Source organism: Lemur catta, chromosome 6, assembly GCF_020740605.2.
Source record: "Lemur catta isolate mLemCat1 chromosome 6, mLemCat1.pri, whole genome shotgun sequence".
NCBI classification, from domain to species: domain Eukaryota; kingdom Metazoa; phylum Chordata; class Mammalia; order Primates; family Lemuridae; genus Lemur; species Lemur catta.
The window spans coordinates 95,746,760-95,770,648 of NC_059133.1; the positions used below are offsets into that span (position 1 = coordinate 95,746,760).

Genomic DNA, 23,889 nt, shown 5'->3' on the forward strand with positions numbered 1-23,889 from the left:
GAAGAAATAAACATAGTGTGTAGAGAAAAAGTTATACTTAAGTCACCAAAGGAAATAAAGTGGAATCCTAAAAGCACTAAATCTGAAAGAAGATAGAAAAAGATGAAAAAGGGAACAAAAAACAAGTGGGACCAAAAAAGAAAAAAGCAAATTGCAAGGTTATAAACGTAAATCTAATCATATCAATAATCATACTACACATAAATGCACCAAACACCACAATTAAAAGACAGAGACTGTCAGTTTGTATTAAAAGACAAGACCTGAGTATAAGTTGTCTACAAGAAACACACTTTGAATATAAATCACAAATAGGATATAATTAAATAGAGAAAGATATATGATGCTAACACTTGTCAAGAGAAAGTGTGAGTGGTATATTAATGTTAAGGTAGATTGCAGATAATGATATTATGAAGGATAAAGAATGTAATTTCCTAATGATAAAGAGGTCAGTTAATCAGAAACAATCCTAAACATTTATACATCTAATAATAAAGCTTCAATATACATGGAGCAAAACTAATACAATAGCAATAAGAAATAGATCCTCAGTTATACCTGGAGATTTCAATAGTTTTCTCTCAATAATTGATGAAATAAGTATAATAGATAGGAAATGAACAGTGTTATAGAAGACTTGAACAACACCATCAACCAGCTTGACCTACTGGACATAGAACACTCCACCCACTGACAGCTGAATACCTGTTTTTTTTTTTTTCAATTATACAGAGAACATTTAACAACATGGACCATATTGTGGGTCATAAAACATGTCTGAATACATTTAAAAGAATTCAAGTCATACATGCTTTCTGATAAAAATGGAATTAAGTTAGAAATCAATAACAGAAAGATATCTGTAAAATTCCCAAATATTTGGTAAATAAGTAACATAGTTTAAGATAACTCATGGGTCAAAGAAATAAAAAGAGAAAATAGAAAGTGTGAAAACACAACATATCAAATTTGTAGGGTGCTGCTAAAGCAGTGAGGGAAATTTATAGCTAAATTAATGACCATGTTGGAAAAGAAGGATTGTCACAAATCAATAAGCACAGCTTCCTTTTTAAGAAACTAGAAAAAGAAGAGCAAGTCAAACTCAAGCAGGAGCAAGGAAATAAAGGTTAGAGTAGAAATCACTGCAGCAGGAAACAATAGTGAAAAATCAATAAAACCCAAAGCTAGTTCTTTGAGAACATCAATAAACTTCTAGACAGACCAGGAGAAAAAGAGAAGAAACACAATTTACCAATATTGAGAATGAGATAGATAACATCACTACATATTCTAAACACATTACAAGGATAATAAGGGAATATTATTAACAACTTTATATTAATAAATATTACAACTTAGATGAAATGGACATATACCTAGAGAGACATAAACTACCAAAGCTTACACAAAAAGAAAGAAATAACATGATTGGCCCAGTATCTATTAAAGAATTTGAATTTATAGGGAATAAACCTATTCTCCAAGAAAATTCCAGGACCAGATGGTTTCACTGGTGAATTCCACGAAATATTTAAAGAAGAAATAATACTAATTAACACAAAAGTTTCAGGAAATTGAAGAGGAGGTAATACCTCACAACCCATTCTATGAGGCTGTCATTATCCTGATATCAAAACCCATCATAGAAAACTGCAGACCAATATCTTGGATGAACATGACTACAAAAATTCTAAACAATTTTATCAAATTGAATCGAACAATATGTAAAAGGGTGAATACATCATGACCAAGGGGTGTTCATTCCAAGAATACAAGGTCAGTTTAATATTTAAGCAGCAATCAATGTAATTCACCATATAAACAAACTAAAATGAAAAACCATATGATCATTTAAATACATGCAGAAAAAAAATTTGATAAAATCCAATGTCCATTCCTCATTAAAATTTTTACAGCCTAGGAATAGAAGGGAAATTGGTCAACCTGATGAGAAATGTTTGGAAGACAGTTAACTCGGTAGGCTGGGGTTTCTCAAATTCTGTGCATTCCTAAGAAAAGCTTATTTCCATGACTGTCCTTTGCTCACCTCCAGGGAACCAACCTCTTAAAATGTTTTGTCTAATAAGAGCGTATTTACATGTCTGAGGCCTTGAGCATGCCATACCAGTTTGTCCAAACAGTTTATACTAACAGTGTGATTTCTGGTGAATATCTGCATTCACTCTGGGAATCTGGAGCTTCAGCAACAGGTCAGTCACTTAGGTACTGTATGCTTATGTGACTGATTCCCAGTAAAAACCCTGGACACTTAGGCTCAGATGAACTTTCTTGGTTAGCAACACTATGTACACTTTGTCACACAGTTGCTGGGAGAATTAAGTGTGTCCCACATGACTGCACTAGGAAGGGGCACTTGGAAGCTTGTACTTGGTTTCTTTCAGACTTTACCTCTTGTGTTTTTTTCCTTTGCTGATTTTACTCTGTATCCTTTCACTGTAATAAATAACCATGAATAGAACAACTTTGGAGTCTTGTGAATCCTTCAAGCAAACCCCAAGGATTGTCTTTGAGACTGCTGACATGGATATCTACAAAACATCTATATCTGATATTAACTTAATGGTAAAAGACTGACTACTTTCTCAATAAGATCAGGAACAAGGCAATGATGCCCATTCTTTATTATTGTATTGGAGATTCTAACGAATGGAAAAAGACAAGAAAAAGGAATAAGTGACATCTAGATGTTAGGAGAAAGAAGTAAAGCTGTCTTTATTTATCATAGATGATATGCCTATATAGAAAATCTGATGGAATCTTTGAAAAGCTTCTAGAACTAATAAATTAGTAAGATTGCTAGATACAGGATTCATATGCAAACATCAGTGTTATCTCTATATACTAGCAACTTACAACCAGAAATTGTTATGCAATTCCATTTACAATAGTATCAAAAATATGAAATGCTTAGACATGAGTTGTGCATAAAATGTACAAGATATGTACACTGAAAACTACAAAACATTACTGAAAAAAGTTAAAGAAGACCTAAATAAGTCAAGAGATACAATACATTCATGGTTTGGAATACTCAATATTGTTAAGATGTCAATTCTCTCCAAATAGATTGATAGATTCAATGCAAGCCCAATCAAAATTCAAAGGACCTGGAATAGCCGAAGCAAGTCAGAAAAGGAACAAATTTGGAGAGCTAACACTACCTAATTTGAAGATTCGGTATGAAACTACAGCAATTAAAACAGTGTATAGTATTGGCATCAAGATAGGGAAATTAATTAATGGAACAGAATAGAATCAAGAAATAGACCTGCAGACATAGATAACTGAATTTTTTTTATAAAGGTAAGATTTAGTGGAAAAAGAACAGTTGCTTTAACAAATGATGCTGAAACAATTGGATACCCATATGGAAAGAAAAAAAAAGAACTTCCTGCCATACTTTGCACCATATAAAAATTAACTATTAATAAAAATGGGCCATTTACCTAAATGCAGAACCTAAAACTACAGGTTTCTAGGAGAAAAATCATTGTGGCACTAGCTAGGCAAAGATTTTTTAAACTTGATACCAGAACCATGATCCATAAAAGAAAAAAATGATAAAATGGACTTCATCAAAATGAAAACTTCTCACATTGAAAACATACTGTTAGGAGAGTAAAAAGCCACAGACTGGAGAAAGTATTTATAAAGCATGTATCTGATAAATGACTTGTGCCTAGAATTTATTAAGAACTCTCACATCTCAAGAAAAAGAAAACAATTCAATTTTTAAAAATGAGCTAAAGATTTGAACAGACACTACACCAAAGAAGATAAACAGATGGAAAATAAGTACATGAAAAGATGTTCAATATTATTAATCATTAGGGAAATGCAAATTAAAACCACAATACTCCACATCTATCTATGAGATTGGCAAAAATTTAAAAGGGCCCTAATCCCATTCATGACCTAGTCACCTCCCAAAGGCTCTACCTCCAAGTATCATCACATTGGGGTTAGAGTTCCAACATATGAATTTGGGGGAACACAAACATTCAGTTTATGGTATTCTGCCCCTGCCCCCATTCATATTCTTGTATGCAAAATACAAGAACCATTCCATCCCAATCAGCCGAAAAGTCTTACCTCATACCAGTGTAAAGTTCAACATCTCATCTAAATATCATCTAAATCCAATATGGATGAGACTCAAGATATGATTCATCCTGAAGCAAATTCTCCTCCACCTGTGACCCTGTGAAACCAAACATGTTACGTACTTTGCAAATACAATGGTGGGATAGTCATAGATAGCATTCCTACTCCAAAGGTGAGTAAAAGGAAAGAAGAACAGGGTGACAAGTCCCATGAAATCTTAAGGCCAGAAAATAATCCTGTTTGGCTTGATGTCTGCCTTCCAGGCCCAATGGGGTGGAGATATTGCCTTCTGGACCCACTGAAGGTGAGTGGTCTCAACCCCAGGGCTTTGAGTGGTCCCACCCTCATGGGTCATCTGGCCTGTTGAAAGCCAGGCATGGTCCCCCTTTCTGAATCAAAGAGGCAGCCCTGATGACCTGTGAATTGCTTTTAGGGTCATTTTTCCATTGTCTGTAAGACTAGCACACATTTGTAGCTAAATAGTTTTATGGTACCATCCTATTAAATCCAAGAAGTCCAACACCCTTCCTTCATTCCTTCCTATGTACTTTTTCTTCAGTTCAAACTGGCAGTTTTCCTGCTGGGGTGGCTTATTAAGTCCATGGTTCATACCCATACTAGTGTTATAAAATGGTCATTTTGGCACACCCTTATTGCTTTCTCCTGAACAGACATTCTCATTCTTTTCAATACAGATAGGCTGAAAATTTTCTAAATCTTTTAAGTACGATTCCGTTTTGCATAACAATTCTATCTTTATTTCTGTCTTCTTGAATTTTACTATAAGCAATCAGGAGAAGCCAGGGTGCTCACTTTGTTTAGAGATTTCTTTAGCCAAATATCCAATTTCATTACTTGTAAGTTCTACCTTCCGTAAAACACTAGAACATGAACACAATTTAGCCAAGTTCTTTGCCACCGTATAACAAGGATTGTCTTTTTTCCAGTATCTAATATGCTCCTCATTTCCATCTCAGCCTTCATCAGAATGGCCTTTATCGGTCATATTTCTACCAACATTCTGTTCAGGATTACTTAGGTATTCTCTAAGAAGATTGAGGCTTCCTCTAAAGCTCTCCTCTTTTCTTTCTGGGCTCTCGCCAGAATTGCCCTTGATGGTCCACTTATGGCAATGTAGGATTTTCCTAGCATGTACTTCAAAACTCCTCCAGTTCGAAAGCCACCGTCACATTTTTAGGTATTTGTTAGAGCAGCATCCTACTTCTGGTAACAATTTCTGTCTTAATCCATTCGGGCCTAATCCATTCATGTATAACAAAATACCACAGACTGGGTGGTTTATAAACAACAGAAATTATTTTTCACAGTATTAGAGTCTGGGAAGATCAAGGCTCCCTCAGATTCAGTGTCTAGTGAAGGTCTGCTTCCTTGTGTACAGATGACCACTGTCTTGCTATGTCCTTACGTGGTGGACAGGACAGGAAAGTACTCTGGGGTCTCTTATTAGGGTACTACAAGTTGAGCATCCCTAATCAAAAATCAAAAATCCAGAATGCTCCAAAATCTTTTAGGTGCCAAGATGACACTCGAAGTTAGAACCTTTCAAATTTTTTTATGATCGTTGTTTGCTTGGTATATATTTTCATCCTTTCACTTTCTACCAATTTATATCTTTGAATCTGAAATGTATTCCTGTAGACAACATATAGCTGGATTTTTAAAAAATCTGATCTGGAAATTTATTGATTAACTCACTCATACTTAATGCTATTTTAAAATGTTTCCTCCAGAGTCATCTGCCTTATCCATAGTTTTTGTCTTAGAAGTCTCTCTTTGATTTTACAGATTGACATGATTTCTTGTTCTGGTATGAATGCAAACTTGCTCTACTCCTTCAGTACGCCCATCACACGTTTTCATCATGTTGTCTGTAGGCACATTTTCTGTAGTATTAACATCATCATGTTTATCATCACTGTTATTACAATCATCTTGATTCAGGACCATTTGAGCTGTTGCACCATTGATTAATGAATGAACAACTGAAGCCTCATTATCAATGTTAAAAACTTACTGGTGGACTCTGAAGGTATATATATATATATATATATATATATATATATATACATATATATATTTTGTATATATATATTTGCATATGTAAGGAGATCATACATCATTTTTTTCTCATCTGACATATAATTTCCTCAAAGTCACACCTTCCTCATCATCATCACTGAACATAGTCACAGGCAAGAGGTTGTACCAGACATGAACAACTGTGTTTTTAGTCCCTGTATTCCAAGTGTTGGCAACAGCATGTATGACATCCTTCATGCTAAACTCCTTTTGAAGACCTGCACACCCATGCCTCTGTTCACGCTGCTATTCAAGAAAGTGTTCATCACTTTCAACATAGAACTTACAGTTTATCCTTCTGTTTCTTCAGCTCATGTATGGTGGTTGTCCTAACACCATACTCTTCTGTAAAATGTTTCACATTTACACCACTATTCAGTTTCTCCAACAGCTTGACTTTCTGTCCTAAAGATAAACATAAACGCGTCGTTTTTTTTTATCACCATGACCCATAGGGGTATCTGCAGGGCTTTTTGACTTTTTAACAATATCTTTTTACCACAGAACAGAGAATAAACAAAAAAATACAGTGAGTAATGCTGGTAGGTCTTGGCCTCATGGGGGGCATTGTAAGGAACCTGCCATTGTTGTGTCCGGCCTACACATGTGCCACTTTATTACCTTTTGCTTGCATGGGGGAATCTGGGCATACATGTGAGGAAAAGATATATCACAGCTGAAAGAGGCTGGGAAGATCCTTTTTCCCTTGAATAAACTGGGTTGTACTTCTTCATTTTGACTGCAACCCATCACATGAGGTTAGGTATAGAATTTTCCATCTGTGGTGTCATGTCAGCACTCAAAAAATTTCAATTTTGGAGCATTTCTGATTCAGATTTTTGGATTAGGGATGCTCAACCTGTACTGCTACATATATTATATCTATATATGTTACGAGCACAAAAATACATTTCTATTATCGTTACTTTATATAATCTTCCTTTATTACAGAAGCTGTTAGAAGAAAGGAGAGCAAGTGTATATATAGTTTGTTGTATTAACCTTCTTACTTACCCTTTCTGATTCTCTTTTCTTCATGTGGATTTGTGTTACTGTCTGGTGTAATTTCCTTGCTGCAATATAGCTTTATTTTCACCTGCCTCCTTAGTGCTGCAATTTTCAAATATATTACAATTCTGTATGTTATAGGCCTAGTGATACAATTAAATACATACTGTTTTTAAAATTGATACATAATGGATGTACATGTCTTCAGGGTATATGTGATAATTTAATACATTATATGTGTGCAGATCAAATCAGAATAATTGGGATATCTATCACCTTAAATATTGATCTTTATGCTAGAAACATTCAAATTATTCCCTTCTAGCTATTTTGAGATGTATAGATTATTGTAAACTATTGTAACCCTGCTGATCTATAGAATGCTAGGTCTTATTTCTTCTATCTAACTGTATATTTGTACTCATTATCAACTTCTATTAATCCTCTCCTCCCCCAGCCCTTCTCATCTCTGGTAACCACCAGTCTACTCTGTATCTTCATTTTTAGCTTCCACATATGAGAACATGTGATTTTTGTCTTTTTGTGCATGGTTTATTTCACTTAACATGAAGACCTCCAGTTTCATCCATGTTATTGGGAATTCTTTATTTTTATGGCTGAATACTCTTCCATTGTGTGTATATATTACCTTTTCTTTATCCATTCATCCATTTATGGATACTTAGGTTGATTCCATATCTTGGCTATTGTGAAAAGTGCTGTAATAAACATGGGAGTGTAGATATCTCTTCAATATATTGATTCCCTCTTTTGGATGTAGTAAAATTGCTGGATCATATGGTAGTTCTATTTTTAGTTTTGGAGGAACCTCTACACAGTTTTCCATACTGACTATACTAATTTACATTCTCACCAATTGGATGTGAGCGTTCCCCTTTCTCCACATGCTTGCTAGCATCCATTATTCCCTATCTTTTTGATAAAAGCCATTTTAACTGGGGTGAGATTATATCTCACTGTGGTTTTGATTTGTATTTCTCTGGTAATTAGTGATGTTGAGCATTTCCTCATGGACCTGTTGGGCATTTGTATGTCTTCTTTTGAGAAATGTCTATTCAGGTCTTTTGCCCACTTTTCAAATTGGATTACCTTTTTTTTTCTTTTTTTTGCTCTTGCATTACTTGAGCTCCTTATGTATTCTGATTATTAATTCCTTGTCAGATGGGTAGTTTGCAGATATTTTCTCCCATTCTGTGGGTTGTCTCTTCACTCTGTTGGTTATTTCCTTTGCTGTGCAGAAGCTTTTTAAAAGCTTGATGTAATCTCAGTTGCCTATTTTTGCTTTAGTTGACTGTGCTTTTGAGGTTTTACACAAAAAAAATGAATGAAAGTTTTCAAGTCTGCCCTTTGTCTTGCTCTGATCACTGTTGAGTGGATGCAGCCTGGTGCTTTTGCATAGCCTCTCCAACTCCCAAGGCTTGCCCGTGAGCTCTTGAGCTCTTCTTGATTACCTCTGGTTCTTTCTCTGTGTTAAACTTCTGCCTGCTCTGCCATTCTGCTTATATTAGAAGTCCTAGTCTTCCCTAATTGTTTTTCATCAAGATCTCTACTGTTTTCAATAATGCCCTTAGGCTTGGGCTTCTCTACCCTGTGTCCAAAGTAAAGTCAGTTCTCTCTGGCAGAGATAAGGAGCTCTTTGTCCTTATGACCTGCCTTTTCCCCTGAGCAGAATGACTGTGGGGCTGCACCTGGAGCTGGGAGTTGGAGCCTTCTTTTCCCAGCCTTCTTTTTCTTTCTCTTCTTTGAGTGGGCACTGGGGTGGTGGTAACAGCCCCTGGTCTTCTTGGCTTGCTGCTCCTGGCATGAAATTTCTACTGTGGGAGCAAACTGAGGTGGTGCCAGTCAGGACCCAGTGTTCTCAGCCTGCTGGACCTGGAATAGACCTTTCACCACCTGAGTGGGAGATGAGTAGGGGAAAGGGGACAGAGATGGGTCCTGTGTCATCTGCCCAGAATGGAGCTTCTGCATATCTGAGCAGAGGGATGAGAAACAACAGAATCCTGTCCTTCCCAGGGTAAAACTAGCCACAGTTTTGGAGCTGGAGGGAGAAGGAGCCCCTGTCTTTTTGGTTGCACACACCAGAGGAAGAGATTCAATAACACAGAGCTGGTGGGATGGGGTTATTACAGATAGTAACTCAAATGCCACTCTCACCTGATGTGAGGTTTAGTAATTTTCTTGAATGAATGTTTCCCCATTTGCTGTGTCCTTAGGACAATTTCTGGAAACTAAACTTGTTTAAAAAAATTACTTTTAACAGTTTTTAAAAAGTGGTTTTGCTGGGAAGAAAGAGTCCACTGGGCTCTTCACACTGTCATTCTGGAAGTTCTGCTCCATTTTTATGCTTTTATTTTTTTTTTAATTAAAAAAATTTTTATATGGGGTATGGGGGTAGTGAGGAGGGGGGATTCAATTTCCTTTTTTTTTTTTTTTTTTTTTTTGTTAGACAGAGTCTTGGTCTTGCTCAGGCTGGTCTTGAACTTCTGAGCTCAAGCAATCCTCCTGCCTCAGCCTCCTGAGTAGCTGGGACTACAGGCGCGCACCACCACACCCAGCTAATTTTTTCTGTTTTTGGTAGAGACTGGATCTTGCTCTTGCGTAGGCTGGTCTCAAACTCCTGAGCTCAAGCAGTCCTCCCACCTTGGCCTTCCATGGTGCTAGTATTACAAGCCACCACACCCGGCCCATTTTTATGCTTTTAATATCAGGTTTTGGATCTTCTTTATATAGGGGCAAGGAAATTTTTATTACCAAATATGATTTCCTCAAGGTATCATATTTATACTAAGAAAATAAATTATACTTTGTTGTAATAAACTTATCAGAAAACTTGTAACCAATCTGGAAGGCAGCATTATTTTCCTCAGGAGTTTGACTTTAAACTCATTTTCCACACAGCTTTTTGATTTTCTGATCCAGGCTGACTATTTGCAGGGTCTGTAAATAACATTATAGACAAGTTCTACCAGTGTACCAATTGCATTTGAAAATTTGCAAAATGCTTTGCCACTTTATATTAGTTTTTTATTTTCTTCACAGCCTGCTGTGCAGGAAATGTCATAATCTTTCCGTTAAAAACAGGAAAAATATGACATTGTTACTGAACTAGTTCATTCATCTAACATTATTAAATGCCTACTCCATGGCCTATAACTTGTGCTTGTTCTTTTTATTACCTATAAATGTATTCTAGCTTAGAGCCATTATTACTGTGATTATAATAATAGTATTCCAAAGTTATTAATTTAAATTTGACTTACTCTTTGAGCCTAATTATGCAAAATAACCATTTGTTTGGAGAGAAAATTACTGTAGAAAATTGTAAGATTTATCTTTATGAATGCGTCTTTTGAAAGAAAGCCAGAGCATCTGTGAAGCAAGGCAATTCAGTTAAGCCTTGGCGACAGGAGAGAATAAATGACTGTCCATGTGTGCACGTGAGGCGGTGGGAAGAACTGGTGCTCAGAAGACCTTGGGTGTTTTTTTAATCTTCTCTGTGCTGCTAAAGCTGTGGTTCTAGACAAAATAATTGTAGCATACTCTGCTTTGATTTTTTTCCCTGACTTTAATTGGAAAATAATGACTTCTCTCTCCTGCATGTTGGGTTGTAAAAGAAAAAGTATAAGTTGACAAAAAATTTTATAAAATTTGAAGTGCTTTAGAAATGTTTAATACAGTGGTTCCTGTCTAAAGGGCTATTGTCTAAAATAGTAATAAATCTAAGATGGATCTGTCCTAGGTCCCACTCTGATGCTACTTATGACAGAAAGTTCTGAAAGGACTTTGCTAAAAACATTTTCATTTGCAAACTGCCCTAAAACGAGGACTTAGGGACAATGTTATACAGCAGAACATAAATGTTGCATGTATGCCATATGAAGAGTACTTTTTTATTTTCCATACCTTTTTCTAACAGAGAAAAAAAAGAAATCATAAACCAAATATTTATCTTAACTATTACCTTCAAACTTATCCCTCTAAATTTTTCTGGTTATTTGCAGAAGAAAAGCTCAATTTCAGTCACTCTTGCTTTCTCTTTCCCTCACAGTGAAATGGCCAAATGATGTGAACAGTAATAGAAGGAAGAAGCGGGAGTTGTGAATAGTTAACTGGACAGTTGATCTTAAATTTAAAATCATTGTGTTTATTATGTGGTTAAAATATAGAAGGTAAATAGTGGGTCCTCTACCTGAAGCTCTTGATCCTAGGGTGTTCTATTTTTCTATTTCGTAGCACCTATCAACTTTAAAAGATGAAGGGAAAAAAACAATCATAAAGCATTCTTTGGAGTTTTCAAACATGAATAAAAAATAACAAACCTCCTTCATTGAGCTCAGCTACCATAGTTGGTACTTTACTGCATTATTTCATTCATTTCTAACAACAACCCAAGGAGAAATTAAGGAGTCTAATTGTCCATTTTGCAAAGAGAAAACTGTGGCCTAGACAAGGAATAGAAATTTATCCCAGGTTACACAGCCTCTAGAAATAGGATGGACATTTTATATAATGAAATTAAAAATAAGTATTTTCCAAATTACCCAGTAATACACATTCTTTATAAAAAAAATCAAAGATACAGAAAATCAAATTTTTAAGAAAACATATATATGTTTGTATGTGTGTATATGATTATACACACAAACACACATGCACGTGTGTGCATGCACACACACACACAGAGGTATCTGAAAGATACATAGTAAATTGATAGCATCAGTTAACTTTGAAAGAAGCAAGGTGAGAAGGTACCAGGAATGGAAGTGATGGTCAAAAAAATCTTTAGTTTTATCTTAAATGTTCTGATTTTTTGCAGGGAGAATGTTTTCATATATTAGTCATGCAAATTTTAAGTTAATGATTTAAAAACTCTTAAAGAATAAGGACAGGAAACTGAATACCAGATTAAGTTTAATCTTCTTTAACCAGCCTCTTTGTTCCCTTTCTAGTGACTTCTTCATTGCAATACCCAACCAAGAATGCTTAATAATTTTCAAAGAATATGTACATAAGTTAATTGGTATAGTAAAATTATAAAATCATGTTTAATGAAGTATAAGGGACTATATCGTGGTGGCTAAGTGCACAGACCCTGGAGCCAGAATGCCTGAGTTTGAATCTTGGCTTCCTCATTGTGTGACCTCTCTGTGCCTTAGTTTCCTCATTTGTAAGTTTAGGTGAATAATAGTATTTATATAGGTTGTTGTGAGGCCTAAATGAGTTATCATCTGTGTAGTACTTAGAACTGTACTTTGCACAGTAAGAGCCATATAAAGGTTAACTATTATTATTTTCATCCTAACACTTACAAAAATGATGACAAATTGTTGTATGTATTAATACATCCAGACATTTTTCTATGTGTGTATATATATATATATATATACACACATATATTCATACCCACACATACACAGATATTCATATGGGTAAATATAGACATGCATTTATTAATATTGGATCATATTATTTCTATTTTTGTAAACTTCTTTTGTACTCAATACCATATATTAATATTATTCCATGCCATTAAATGAAATAATGACTGTTTAAAACATAAATTAGATGCTTTTGGTCTTAACTAGTTGGGATGGCATGGATCCTTTTGACCAAATACATGCACATATGATAAAATTTAAATTTCTTGGAGCTATATTGAAAACCCAAAGTACTTATTGATGTTGATATAGCTTACTTAAATGGTTAATAGGTGTCAGTGTATCCTACCTAGGATGATTATTATTTGCATGACTTGTTAAGCAATGATATTCAACATGTTAAATGTTTATCTTCGGAGTCAATATACAAGATAGAATGCTGTTTTGAAAGTGTTGCAATGGGAAAGACACTTGGGCGCCATTCTTTGTAATGAAGTAAAATGACCTATAAAAAGTACATTTATTATTAATAGAATTATTTTTTCCTTCACCTCTTTCTGGCTTTTCAGGAGATGTTTCACAAAGCAGAAGAATTCTTATCCAAAACAACAGAGAGTGAAATAGATGACATGGACACATCAGACACCCAGTGGGGCTGGTTCTACTTGGCAGAATGTGGGAAGTGGCACATGTTTCAGGTATGTCCTTTCCTTGAATTTCACAGAAGGGATTTAGAGCCACTTAGCAACATCTTGCTGATGTATAAAATGAGTATGAGTGCAGAACTTGAAATGAAACCTTAAGGAAATCAAATAGCTTAACTAAAAGAAAAGTTAGAAATTCTTCTGGTCCTTTTCCTTTTCTTTTCCCCAGGTTTTCACAATCATTTATTTAGAAGAAACAGTATGTGTTTACTGTGTGTACAGAGGGCGAATGTGACTGAGAGTTGCATGGTATCAGTACATCTGAGCAACTCGAAGTTTGATTTGGTGGACAAAGAGAAAGGGAAGAACAAATCCATATTAAACACCTTCTGTACGCCAGGTATTATGTTAGGTGTTACACATTTATTTTCTCCTTTACCCTCACAATCACTCTGAAGCAGATGTTAACACTCTGTTTTAAAGTCAAAGAAAGTGAAACTCAGAAAAGTTAACATAATTTGCCCAGGGTCACACAGCTAGTTAAGCTGAGATTTGAACCCTTACTCAAAAACCTGCAGTCTTTTTTTTTTTTTTTTTAACTTTACCAAGCTGTTTAAAGAAGATTTCCTTTGAGCCACTTAGAAAGTGCAATTATTGGAATAATTTGTAAAAATTGTAATAATCTGGAAAAAGGGACTATAACCAGTTGCTGAAGGGGACCATGACCAGTTGTTTCTTCACTGGAATCCTTAAACCATTTTTAATATGCTGGCTTAGTTGTGATCCTCCCTGTGTGTTGGGAAGTAGAACAGGTGATTAGTAAGTTTCCCTTGTCCCTCCATTCCCTGTAGCTGTGACCACAGTAGCACCTCTGTGGCCAAGTCATTAATGTGAACAGCTGGTAAATGACACTTTCTGGTTTGTCTTAAAGCCGGATACCAACATTCAGTGTTCAGTTAGCAGTGAAGATATCGAAAAAAGCTTCAAAACAAACCCTTGTGGCTCCATTTCTTTTACTACTTCCAAATTCAGCTACAAGATAGACTTTGCAGGTATGTTTTTTTCCCTAATAGTTGTGTGTTTTAGTATATTGATATGATAAAATCTATAGCTCTGAAGATCAGGATTAGTTGATACATTTGCAAACAGTGAAGTAAATCCTCTTTGTTATACACAAAAATACCTCTGTAAAAATTCAGGGTTTAAAATCATCTTGAGCAACATTGCCTTTTATAAAGGCATGTTTATATGTTTATATATATTAATGTATGTGAAGATTGTCACATATTTTGAGTTCATGTAATACTTATCTTCTAAAGAGCACAAAACACTTTTTAGCAATTGTGTTCATCCCATCAGTCTTTTGAAATAGGTAGGAACCTTTTTATTTTAAGGATCAAACTGAGATGTTAAGTGAGAAAGTCATAGGTAGCTGGTGATAGTTTCGAGACCAAAGTTTAGCTGAATGGCCTTTCTCTTGGTGTCTTTGTCAGAAAACTCTTTCCTTAATGGACATTGCCTATGCCATTTTCTGATTTCATTGACTCCTTCACAGATTGGTCATCTATTAATAATTTAGAAATCAGCCCCACTTTGGATTTCATCTGTGATGTAGGGACATGTTTTTAGGTATCCCATGAACAACATGTTGGATTCATCCCCTCAGGTTTCAAGGTGCTAACATCAGCAGTTTATTGCTTAGAGGAAAATAAAACCTGGGTGGGAAGCTTTCTTAATAAAAGTACATTTGGTTGCTACACAGGTTAGTCCTTTAGCTGTTCTTTCCTGATTTCTGTGAGTAATGTCTTTATGACAGTGTTAGTAGTGGGTTGTGGTTGAGTAAGGTGGTGAAACCTTAGGAAATTCCCTTGGATGAACCAAGGCCCAGAAGTGGTAAAGGGGGTTTGTCCCAGTAGGGGGTTGTTGCAACCAAATATGTAATGTTTATTGTCTCACTGAAGTTGTTTTTCTGCCCCTCTTTTATTATCAAGAGTTAAAACCACTAGATCCTTACTCCTGACTAACCATACCTTTTTTTAAATGATATTAAGCAAATAAGCTACCTTTAAGAGGGTCCTGACATTTATCCTTCTGCTACAGTCTAGGCAGAACGTGTCCGATAGACATTTTTAGTCTTCTGTACAGGTGCCAATTTTAAAGCAATACTGAAACAGAACCAGACATCAGGCTTCACACAGAGCAGTGGTCCCCAACCTTTTTAGCATCAGGGACCAGTTTCACGGAAGATAATTTTTCCACAGACTGGGGAATGGTTTTGGGATGGTTCAAGTATATTACATTTATTGTGCAGTCAAACCTGTCTCCTAATGATTATCTGTATTTGCAGCTGCTCCCCAGTGCTAGCATCACCACCTCAGCTCCACCTCAGACCATCAGGCATTAGATTCTCACAAGGAACGCACAACCTAGATCCCTCGCATGTGCACTTTACAGTAGGGTTTGCGTTCTTATGAAACTCTAATGCTGCTGCTGATCTGACAGGAAGGGGAGCTTATGCAGTGATGTGAGTGGCTGTAAATACAGATGAAGCTTCACTCACTCGCCTACTGCTCACCTCCTGTTGTGCGGCCCAGTTCCTAACAGGCCACAGACCAATACCGGTCTGCAACCCAGGGGTTGGGGACCACAAACGTAGAGGATGAAGTTTTTCAATGCACTTGGTAGATAATCAGCAAGCCACATGTTTCTGAAAGAATACTTTTTAGTAAACTATACTTTTTGGAAGCTTCCTGTCAGAAAATGCAGTTTGTTAGAAAATATCTTTATCAAAGAATAGTAGTCACATATACTAATAATTCATGTTTCCCAACCCTCTATATGATGATCTTGTTTCAAAGGAGCAGTAGTAGCATTTCACATGAACAATTTGCAAAGTTACCAGCCCCAGCCATCCTGCCACTAGGCAGGTTCTCTTCGTAAAGATGGTGAAAAGTAAACTCCAAATGAGATGGTTCGAGAAGATGGCATCTCAGGTCTTGCCATGTGTTGAGATGATCTGCTTTTTCCCTGAACAGTGGCAATGCCAGTGTGTGTAGCATCTGGGAGAATACAGAAAGGGCAGAACACACTTTATACTAACATTGGCCTGGGTGGGTGAACCACTGGAATGGATTGATGTCGGTTAGGCAAGATAAACTGGCTAATATCCTACATTATGACTCACTTCTTAACTTTTTGGGAATGAAGAAGTAGACCTGGTAAATATTGCCATGGCTGAGGCACAGATGAAAGAAAGAAATGATACATACCTTTAGTTAGTCTTTTATCACTATAATCTTATTTTATATGAGCGTGTATTGGGTCTATCCAGGTTTTCTATTTTTTTTTTGGTTTAGGCATACAAATTTAAAGAAAAGGCAAGAAATATACAAATCTTTGAAATTCTGTCAATTGTGCAAGTTGTATAATGGTAATGTATCTCCTTTGTCGTTTCCAAAGCTTTTGGGGAAATCAAAGCACATTTTTCCACTTAATAAACCAACCGAAAGAATTAGTGGTATAATTTCTCTCTTTCTAGTACTCTTAACCTTGCTAAGTTTGGAACTCCTCTGTTTTAGTGTTGGTTTAACCTAAGGGTGACGCAGAAAGGAATAGACCCTGCACACTGAGCAGTGAATGAATTAGCATCTTTAGGTGCAAGCTTAGATTATCACACAGTGAAGCTGTGGTCCCCTGAGTATAGCACCTTCATAACATGGTTCACAGTTGTATGCGAAAGTGCCCATAGCACACTACGCATGCCAGTTGCTCCCAAAGCACCACGATTCCTGATCCTCATGTAGTGTGGCTACTAATCGTCATGACACTTTATAGCACAGTATATTTCTCTGACTAATCTCATATCTTGTCTTTGTATACAGAAATGAAGCAAATGAATCTCACCACTGGAAAGCAACGCTTAATAAAAAGAGCCCCCTTTTCTATCAGTGCTTTCAGGTATCGTAAAGATAATACAGGTGAAAGGGTGGGGTTTTCTTCTTCTTTCTCTTAACTATTTAACAGAAAAACAGATAGAAATGAAATGTTTTGGTAGGTCATTTAATGATCTTAATATTGATCTTTTAAATACCAAATATCTCATGTGTTGACAAAACAGCAACATTATTATTTTCTGTAAGTGCTTCCTTTCGTGTTACTCTTCTCCTTTCTCCTTGTATATTTACATTTTTTAGTTATTTAGAACAGTTTGCATGGTAGTTACAAAATGCTTTATGGACTCTGCTTCAAACCCCTAAAATAACTCACTGAGGTAAATTTGAATTGCTAACTTGGAAATACTCTTGCAGAACCGTAGTTATTTGGGCCGTTAATCCCAGGTAATTACCCACTTTGTCTCCACCTCCCTGATCCCCATTGGTCAACTCCTAGAAGTAATTTCAAATCTATAGTGACAAAAGGAGACCTGAGGGGGATGGGAGCACAATGGGACGACAGTACAGCTCCCTGTACGGGATCTGGGTTGCAGATTTTCTTTTTGCTCTTTTTGGCCATATATGGTCTGAAAAAAGAGATATAAACATCAGAAGACAATAAATATTTGTTATTCATGTGACTAGAATTGAAGGAAAAAATTTTAGAGCATGTATCCTATTTTCTGGAATGATTCCTTAAGCAAATACTGAAATTCCTTCTGTTCAAAGAATTTAAAATGAAACTGAAAAAAACAATTGTAGCATGTGAATTGTAGGGAATACTTTTTCCAAGGAGATTTTTTGAAAGGATTAGAGTAAAGAAAGAAATATTTTAAGTTTCCATCAGTTTGTTTCTCAAGTCATTTGGTTTCTATTTTAGCATCATGATTTAAAAGTTATCCAAGTACCTACATAATGAATGACCCAGTACTTCTCTGTGATACAGAGAATATTGTCTCTTTACCAGCTACATCGTATTCACAGTCTCCAGCACAAGGAATATAATAAAGGAATTACTTATCTTCAAAGAGTATGTAATCTGGGAGAAAAATGAGACATAATAATGGAAAATGTTATTGTAAAGAAGCACTTTGTTCTGTCACACACTGTACAAACCACAAAACTAAGACAGGACAAGGAGAGGACCAAACAGAATAGAGGACAAATAAGCAAGATAATAATAAAAGAGGAATAGGTAGGATACAGGGAAGTGATTAAGGTCAGTAGGTGCTGATACAGAAATATTTATTGTGAGAATATATTAAGCATTTATTACATGCAAAGCAAACAGTACGTGCTTCCTATTGGCAAGGAGTTAATTAAGGCTATGGGCTACATAAAAATTAAAAAAAAATTGTTTTCATAGCTAAAAGGTATTTTAGGAAAAGTGAGAAAAAAATTGGGAAAATATTTTTGTTCATTTTTATTACAGTTGAAGGGCTAACCTCTGTAGTATATGAAGTACTTCTAGGACTCTCTCAGTAGAAGACCAACATGGACAAAGAATTTGAACAGTTCATAAAACCTCACTCATAGTAAGAAATACAAATTAATACCAGACTAAATTTTACTATGTTGGGAAATAGGCATTCTTTACATTGCTGATGAGAATATCAGTAAGTATATCCTTCAAGGATGGCTTAGAGTAGCATCTGTAAAACTTGTGAATAAATATATCCTTTGACCCAGAAATTCCATTTCAAAGATGTTATTTTACAGATAGACTAGTGGAAATGTAAAAGGACAGATGGAAAACTTCCTTTGCAGCATACTTAATACAGTAGCAAAAAGTTGAAAACAAGTTAAATATCATCAATAAGGGACTGGTTAAATAATTATGGTATATCTATACAGTGGAATCCTATGCATCTGTAAAACAGAACGTGCTCATTCAGCCAGCCAGTAATTATTGAATGTCTGTCATGTGCCAGGCTGTCTTGTAGGCACTAGAAATGAAGATAATCTTTATGTACTGATACAGAAAGATGCTAAGAATCTATTAAGTGAAATAAAAAACAGGTGCAAAAAAAAAAAACAAACGTATGCTTCATGTGTAGGGGAAAAAACTTGGCTTATATGAACCTCAAGAAGTTCTGAAAGAATACCCCAGAGACTAAAAGCAATGATTACCTAGATGTGGGGCAAGAAGTGAGAATTGCACAGAACAAGGACTAGAGTGGGAGGAAAACTTCTCACTGCTTTCTTCTTTATACATAATAATTTTTTAATTGTATGTTTTGGTTTTTTTCAAAAATTAAAATGAGTTTTAAAAAGGTAAACTAAAGATAGGTTTAAAATTTATTAATTTCTTCCAGTAACCTCCCATCATCAGGGACAACTGGTGTGTCAGTTTTGGCCTTTTGCTATTAAACCCCCGCAACATCACTGTCTTTTTCTGTGTTCTCATCCAGTGGCTTGAACATGTTTGATAGTTTTTAAAAGATGTGCAGACTGACTGCACTAAGTGAATTAATGTGGACTGTGTGAGAGAATAGTGTGCAATAAACAGAGAAAGGTTTAGGTTTGGGTTAGATCTTGGAGAACACACAATGAATGGCTGAGAAGTTTCAATTTATTCAATAGGCAGAAGAAAATCTTTACCTAAAGTCTTCCTGATATTTTAAAGAAATTTTGGGAATTTCATAAAAAGAAAACACAGCTAAACATTTTGAAATTGATAATATGTAGGGTTGGATATTTTCCATCAAAGTTCACTATTCAGCACCTAAAAAGTAGCACACCATAGACATTCAAAAAATTTTAAATAAAGAAACCAAAGGCTACACTTAAGTGCCTTTGTCACACAATACTCTGAATAGGAAAATTCAGTTTTGGAGAAAAGGCTGCCTCACTGTCAATAATTATAATCAGCTTCTAATATTTTGTTTTGTCTTTTGCTGTTTAAAGTTATATCTGTGAAAATGAGGCTATCCCTATGCCACCACACTGGGAGAATGTGAATTCTGAAGTACCTTATCAGGTAAGAGCAGAACTCACTGTACTGTGGAAGAAATTGGAAAGGACCCCAGTAAAGCTATGCAAACTTATTTTTCCAGCTCATTCCTCTGCAAAATCAAACACATGAATATAATGAAGTTGCTAGTCTCTTTGGGAAAACAATGGATCGCAACCGAATTAAAAGAATTCAGAGAATTCAAAACCTAGACTTGTGGGAGTTCTTCTGCAGGTGAGATGATTTCTAATCTAAACCTTCTCCTTATCTCTAACACTTTTATAGTCTTGGAGTTAAGCACATATGTTAAATTGTATGAATTTTCAGTGGTGCAGACGTGCTATGTTTTTCTACTGCTGTATTTTGACCTGGTCTCTCAGCACTCTTCCACATTCTCAAGGAGTGGAAGCAAAATGCTCTGTACGGTTTGCTTGCAGCACTGTAATGTGAGAAGCTCTCTCCTTTGAAGGTTTAAGGCTGTGCATCTTGGCTAAAATCGTCATTACAGGGGAATCTTGGGAGCTATTTAGTTCTGTTGATATGACCTCATTGCCTCAGGCTTTTATTATCAGTTTTTGAAAACTTTGTTGAAGTTTTTTCTTTTAACAGTTGTACTATCTTGCCCATAGCCATTTGTTTGTTTTATTTTAAAGAACACTTTAAAACATACCTTCAAATTTCCTGCCTAGCCCAAGGTTTATGTTGTAGATTTAAAATCCCTATTTATTATTAGATTTAGGTTGGAAACAACCCATTAGATTGCTCAGTGTGCACTTAACCTAAAAATAAAGTCCATTACAGAAAAATTTATTGTCCACATTAACCTATCGTGCTGTATTTTTTATAACAAATATTACTTAAAGTAAGTGGTTCTCTGAAATATTTTTAATTAATATCTATCTGTGTGTGAGATTTGATTTCTGATACTTTTCATATAAGCTGACTATAATTTTCAGAATTAAATTCAGAAAAATTTCAAATAGATACAAAAATAGAGATTATTAGTATATCATTCTACTATCATGAACTCCAGGGACCCATCATCCTGTTTCAACATTTATCAAGGTTTACCACACATAAAGTATCTCCTTTCTTGTTATTTATTGTTGTTGCTAAAGTATTCTAAAGCAAATCCCAGATCATAACTCATTTTGTTATATACTATATATATACTTGAGAAATAGGCTGACTTTTGTTTGTTTGGTAGTGGTATGTGGAATTCTTTCATGGTTGTAACTGACTAGTTAATATGGCCTGAGCATATTCCAGCTTTTAGTATCAGAATAGTTTATGGCAGAATTAGGGGTTTTGAGCTTGGATTCTTTACAGTCTTGAGTCTGTGGACCAAACCAACTTTTGTTCCTGACAATAACTAAGTTTAACTGACTTTAAAAGATTTTATTTAGCTCTTGTTTAGGTGATTCTCTTATAGAAGAAAATAGAAGCCTCTGTCCCCCTTGATTTTATTCTCTCTGTGAATAAAGTATGTTTTCCTAAAATAATCTGATGAAAACTTAATTCATTATTCTTAATCAGGCCCTGAACTGAAGTTCATATTTGTCTCCCTCATAATTTGAGTCCTCAGTTAAATCCTAGTGGTGAAAATGTACCAGTGAATCTCCACAACATTTTATACTAAGAAATTCAGTGGAAACAGTTTGGTGATGTCCTTCATGATTTTTATGTAATGTCAGCCTGTAGAAATCTGTGATGGTAAATGAACCTGCCACCTGTCATGACAGTACAATGTACTGAGTCTCATTGTAAGGGCAACCTGTCATTTTGACATCTCTCTGAAGAACTAAAATAACTTAGTTGATCTCATTGTCACATAACCTATGAGTCACCGTATAGGTAGTCAGGCCCACGTGAGTCCATCTGGCATCAGTTTTCACGTTGCCCAGGCCTCTCTTACTTTCCCTCCTTCTTCCAACAAATATATTTTCACACCTGCTTTGTGACAGGCACGATTCTAGGCACTTAGGATATAACGGTGTACAGGCCCACGGCTTAGACAAGGAGCCAGGCCATTGCAACACTGACATACAGGGTGAGCACAGCACATGGTGAGGGTAATCATCCACCCCTGCCCACAGAAGCAGGGTGTGTGTGGTGGAGGGGGACTGTCGGGGAGCACTTCCTGAAGTAGGCGTCATTTAAACTAGACACAAGCAGAATGGGGGAAGGGCATCACAACCATCAGGAGCAATGTGAGCCAAAGTTTGAACACAAGAGGGAACATAGAAAATTGAAAGAATTGCTAATGGAACAGAAATCAGGATGAATGGTGAAAGAAGAGACTAGAATCATAGTCAAGAGGCATAGCACACAGGATTTCATAGCAGCACCACTGGGGTGGGCATGTGATTTTCCTCAGTAGCCTTAGCTGAGTTGGATTGATCCAGAGTGGAAGACAGAGTTAGCAGGGGCCAGGCCATGCGGAGCCTTATAAGCTGAACTAAGGGGGTTGGATTTTTTCCCTGGGACAGTAGAAAGCCATTGTAGGACTTTAAGCAAGATAGTTGTGGATTTGTTTGCATTTTAGAAAAATAATTCATCAGACTGTACTGTGGAAAAGGGAGTTAAAGCAGTGGTTCTCAACTGGGAGTGATTTTACCCACCAGGGGACATTTGGTAATTACTGGGGTCATTTTAGATTGTCATGTTGGGGCGGGGGTGCTACTGGCATCTACTGGATAGAAGTCAAGGATGCTAAACATCCTGCAATGCACAAGACAGCCTCCTACAACAAAGAATTATCCAGCTCAGAATATAATTAGTGCCAAGGTTGAAACACCCTGATTTAATGGGATCACAGTTTGAAGCAGGGAGACTAGATTAGGAAATTGTTTCAGTAATTAGACTGAGACACATTGGGTGGCCTGAACAAAGTGGTATCTGCTGTGTTGGAGCAAAGAGGACAGTTTTGAGATACTAAGGTTGTAGAATGATAGGGCGTGGTGTTTAATTTAATGTATGCTATGGGGTGGGTTAGAGAGATGGGAAGGATAACTCCCAAGTTTCTGGCTTGTTTGCTTTAATTGATGAAGGGAATATGTGTAGAGACAGGTTTAGGGATGGTGGAGAGGGAGGAGTAGTTGACATATAGCAGCTAATACGTGGGTTGGGAGCTCAGAAGAGTGGTCTTTTGGAGTTGTTAAAAAATGTGGGGCAATAGAAACTATAGGGATAAATAAGATGACCAGGGAGTCTATGTAGATCAAGAAAAGAAGAGGGCAAAGAATCAATCCTGGAAGGGATTAACAGAGGAAGAGAAAACCCAAGGAGGAAACAGAGGTAACAACCACAGAAAGTGGAGGAAAGCGGTAGGGTGTGTAGTCACAGAAACTGAAGGAGAAAAGTGGTTTATGCAAGTAGGTGTCATCTGCAGGATCACTTACTGATGAGATGTAAAGTAAGGTAAATACTGAGAGTGTCCTTTGGATTTTGCAGTAAGAAGGTAACTTGATGCAAGCAATGTTGGTAGACGCTATATTGTGTATACAGCAAATGTCAACGACTCTTTCAAGAGGCTTGGCAGTAAAGAGAATGAAAGATGCGAGAAGATAGGCAATGTGGGGTTGGGGAGTGTGCTTTCATTTTGTTTTGTTAATGTTTTTTGAATTTAATGATGGGAGAGACCTGGCTGTTGTATTATAATGGGGAAGAACCTATAGAGAAGGAGAATTTAAAAGACTGGAGAAAGAGAGAAAGAGTAATTGATG

At 36.1% G+C, this 23,889-nt stretch overlaps 1 protein-coding gene across 2 annotated transcripts in view; it reads left to right on the forward strand.

The window, feature by feature from the left end:
* The window catches only part of PARP11 (poly(ADP-ribose) polymerase family member 11), a 42,035-nt gene that overhangs the window by 9,867 nt on the left and 8,279 nt on the right, over positions 1-23,889 (forward strand). Inside the window, exons 2-6 of one of the 2 annotated variants that reach the window (XM_045554566.1) lie at positions 13,205-13,333; positions 14,211-14,331; positions 17,161-17,236; positions 20,119-20,191; positions 20,268-20,398. In XM_045554566.1, coding sequence (XP_045410522.1) covers positions 13,205-13,333; positions 14,211-14,331; positions 17,161-17,236; positions 20,119-20,191; positions 20,268-20,398 — 530 coding nt within the window. Of the gene's footprint in view, positions 1-13,204; positions 13,334-14,210; positions 14,332-17,160; positions 17,237-20,118; positions 20,192-20,267; positions 20,399-23,889 lie in introns of those variants that run through there. The other variant, XM_045554568.1, reaches the window with a different exon arrangement.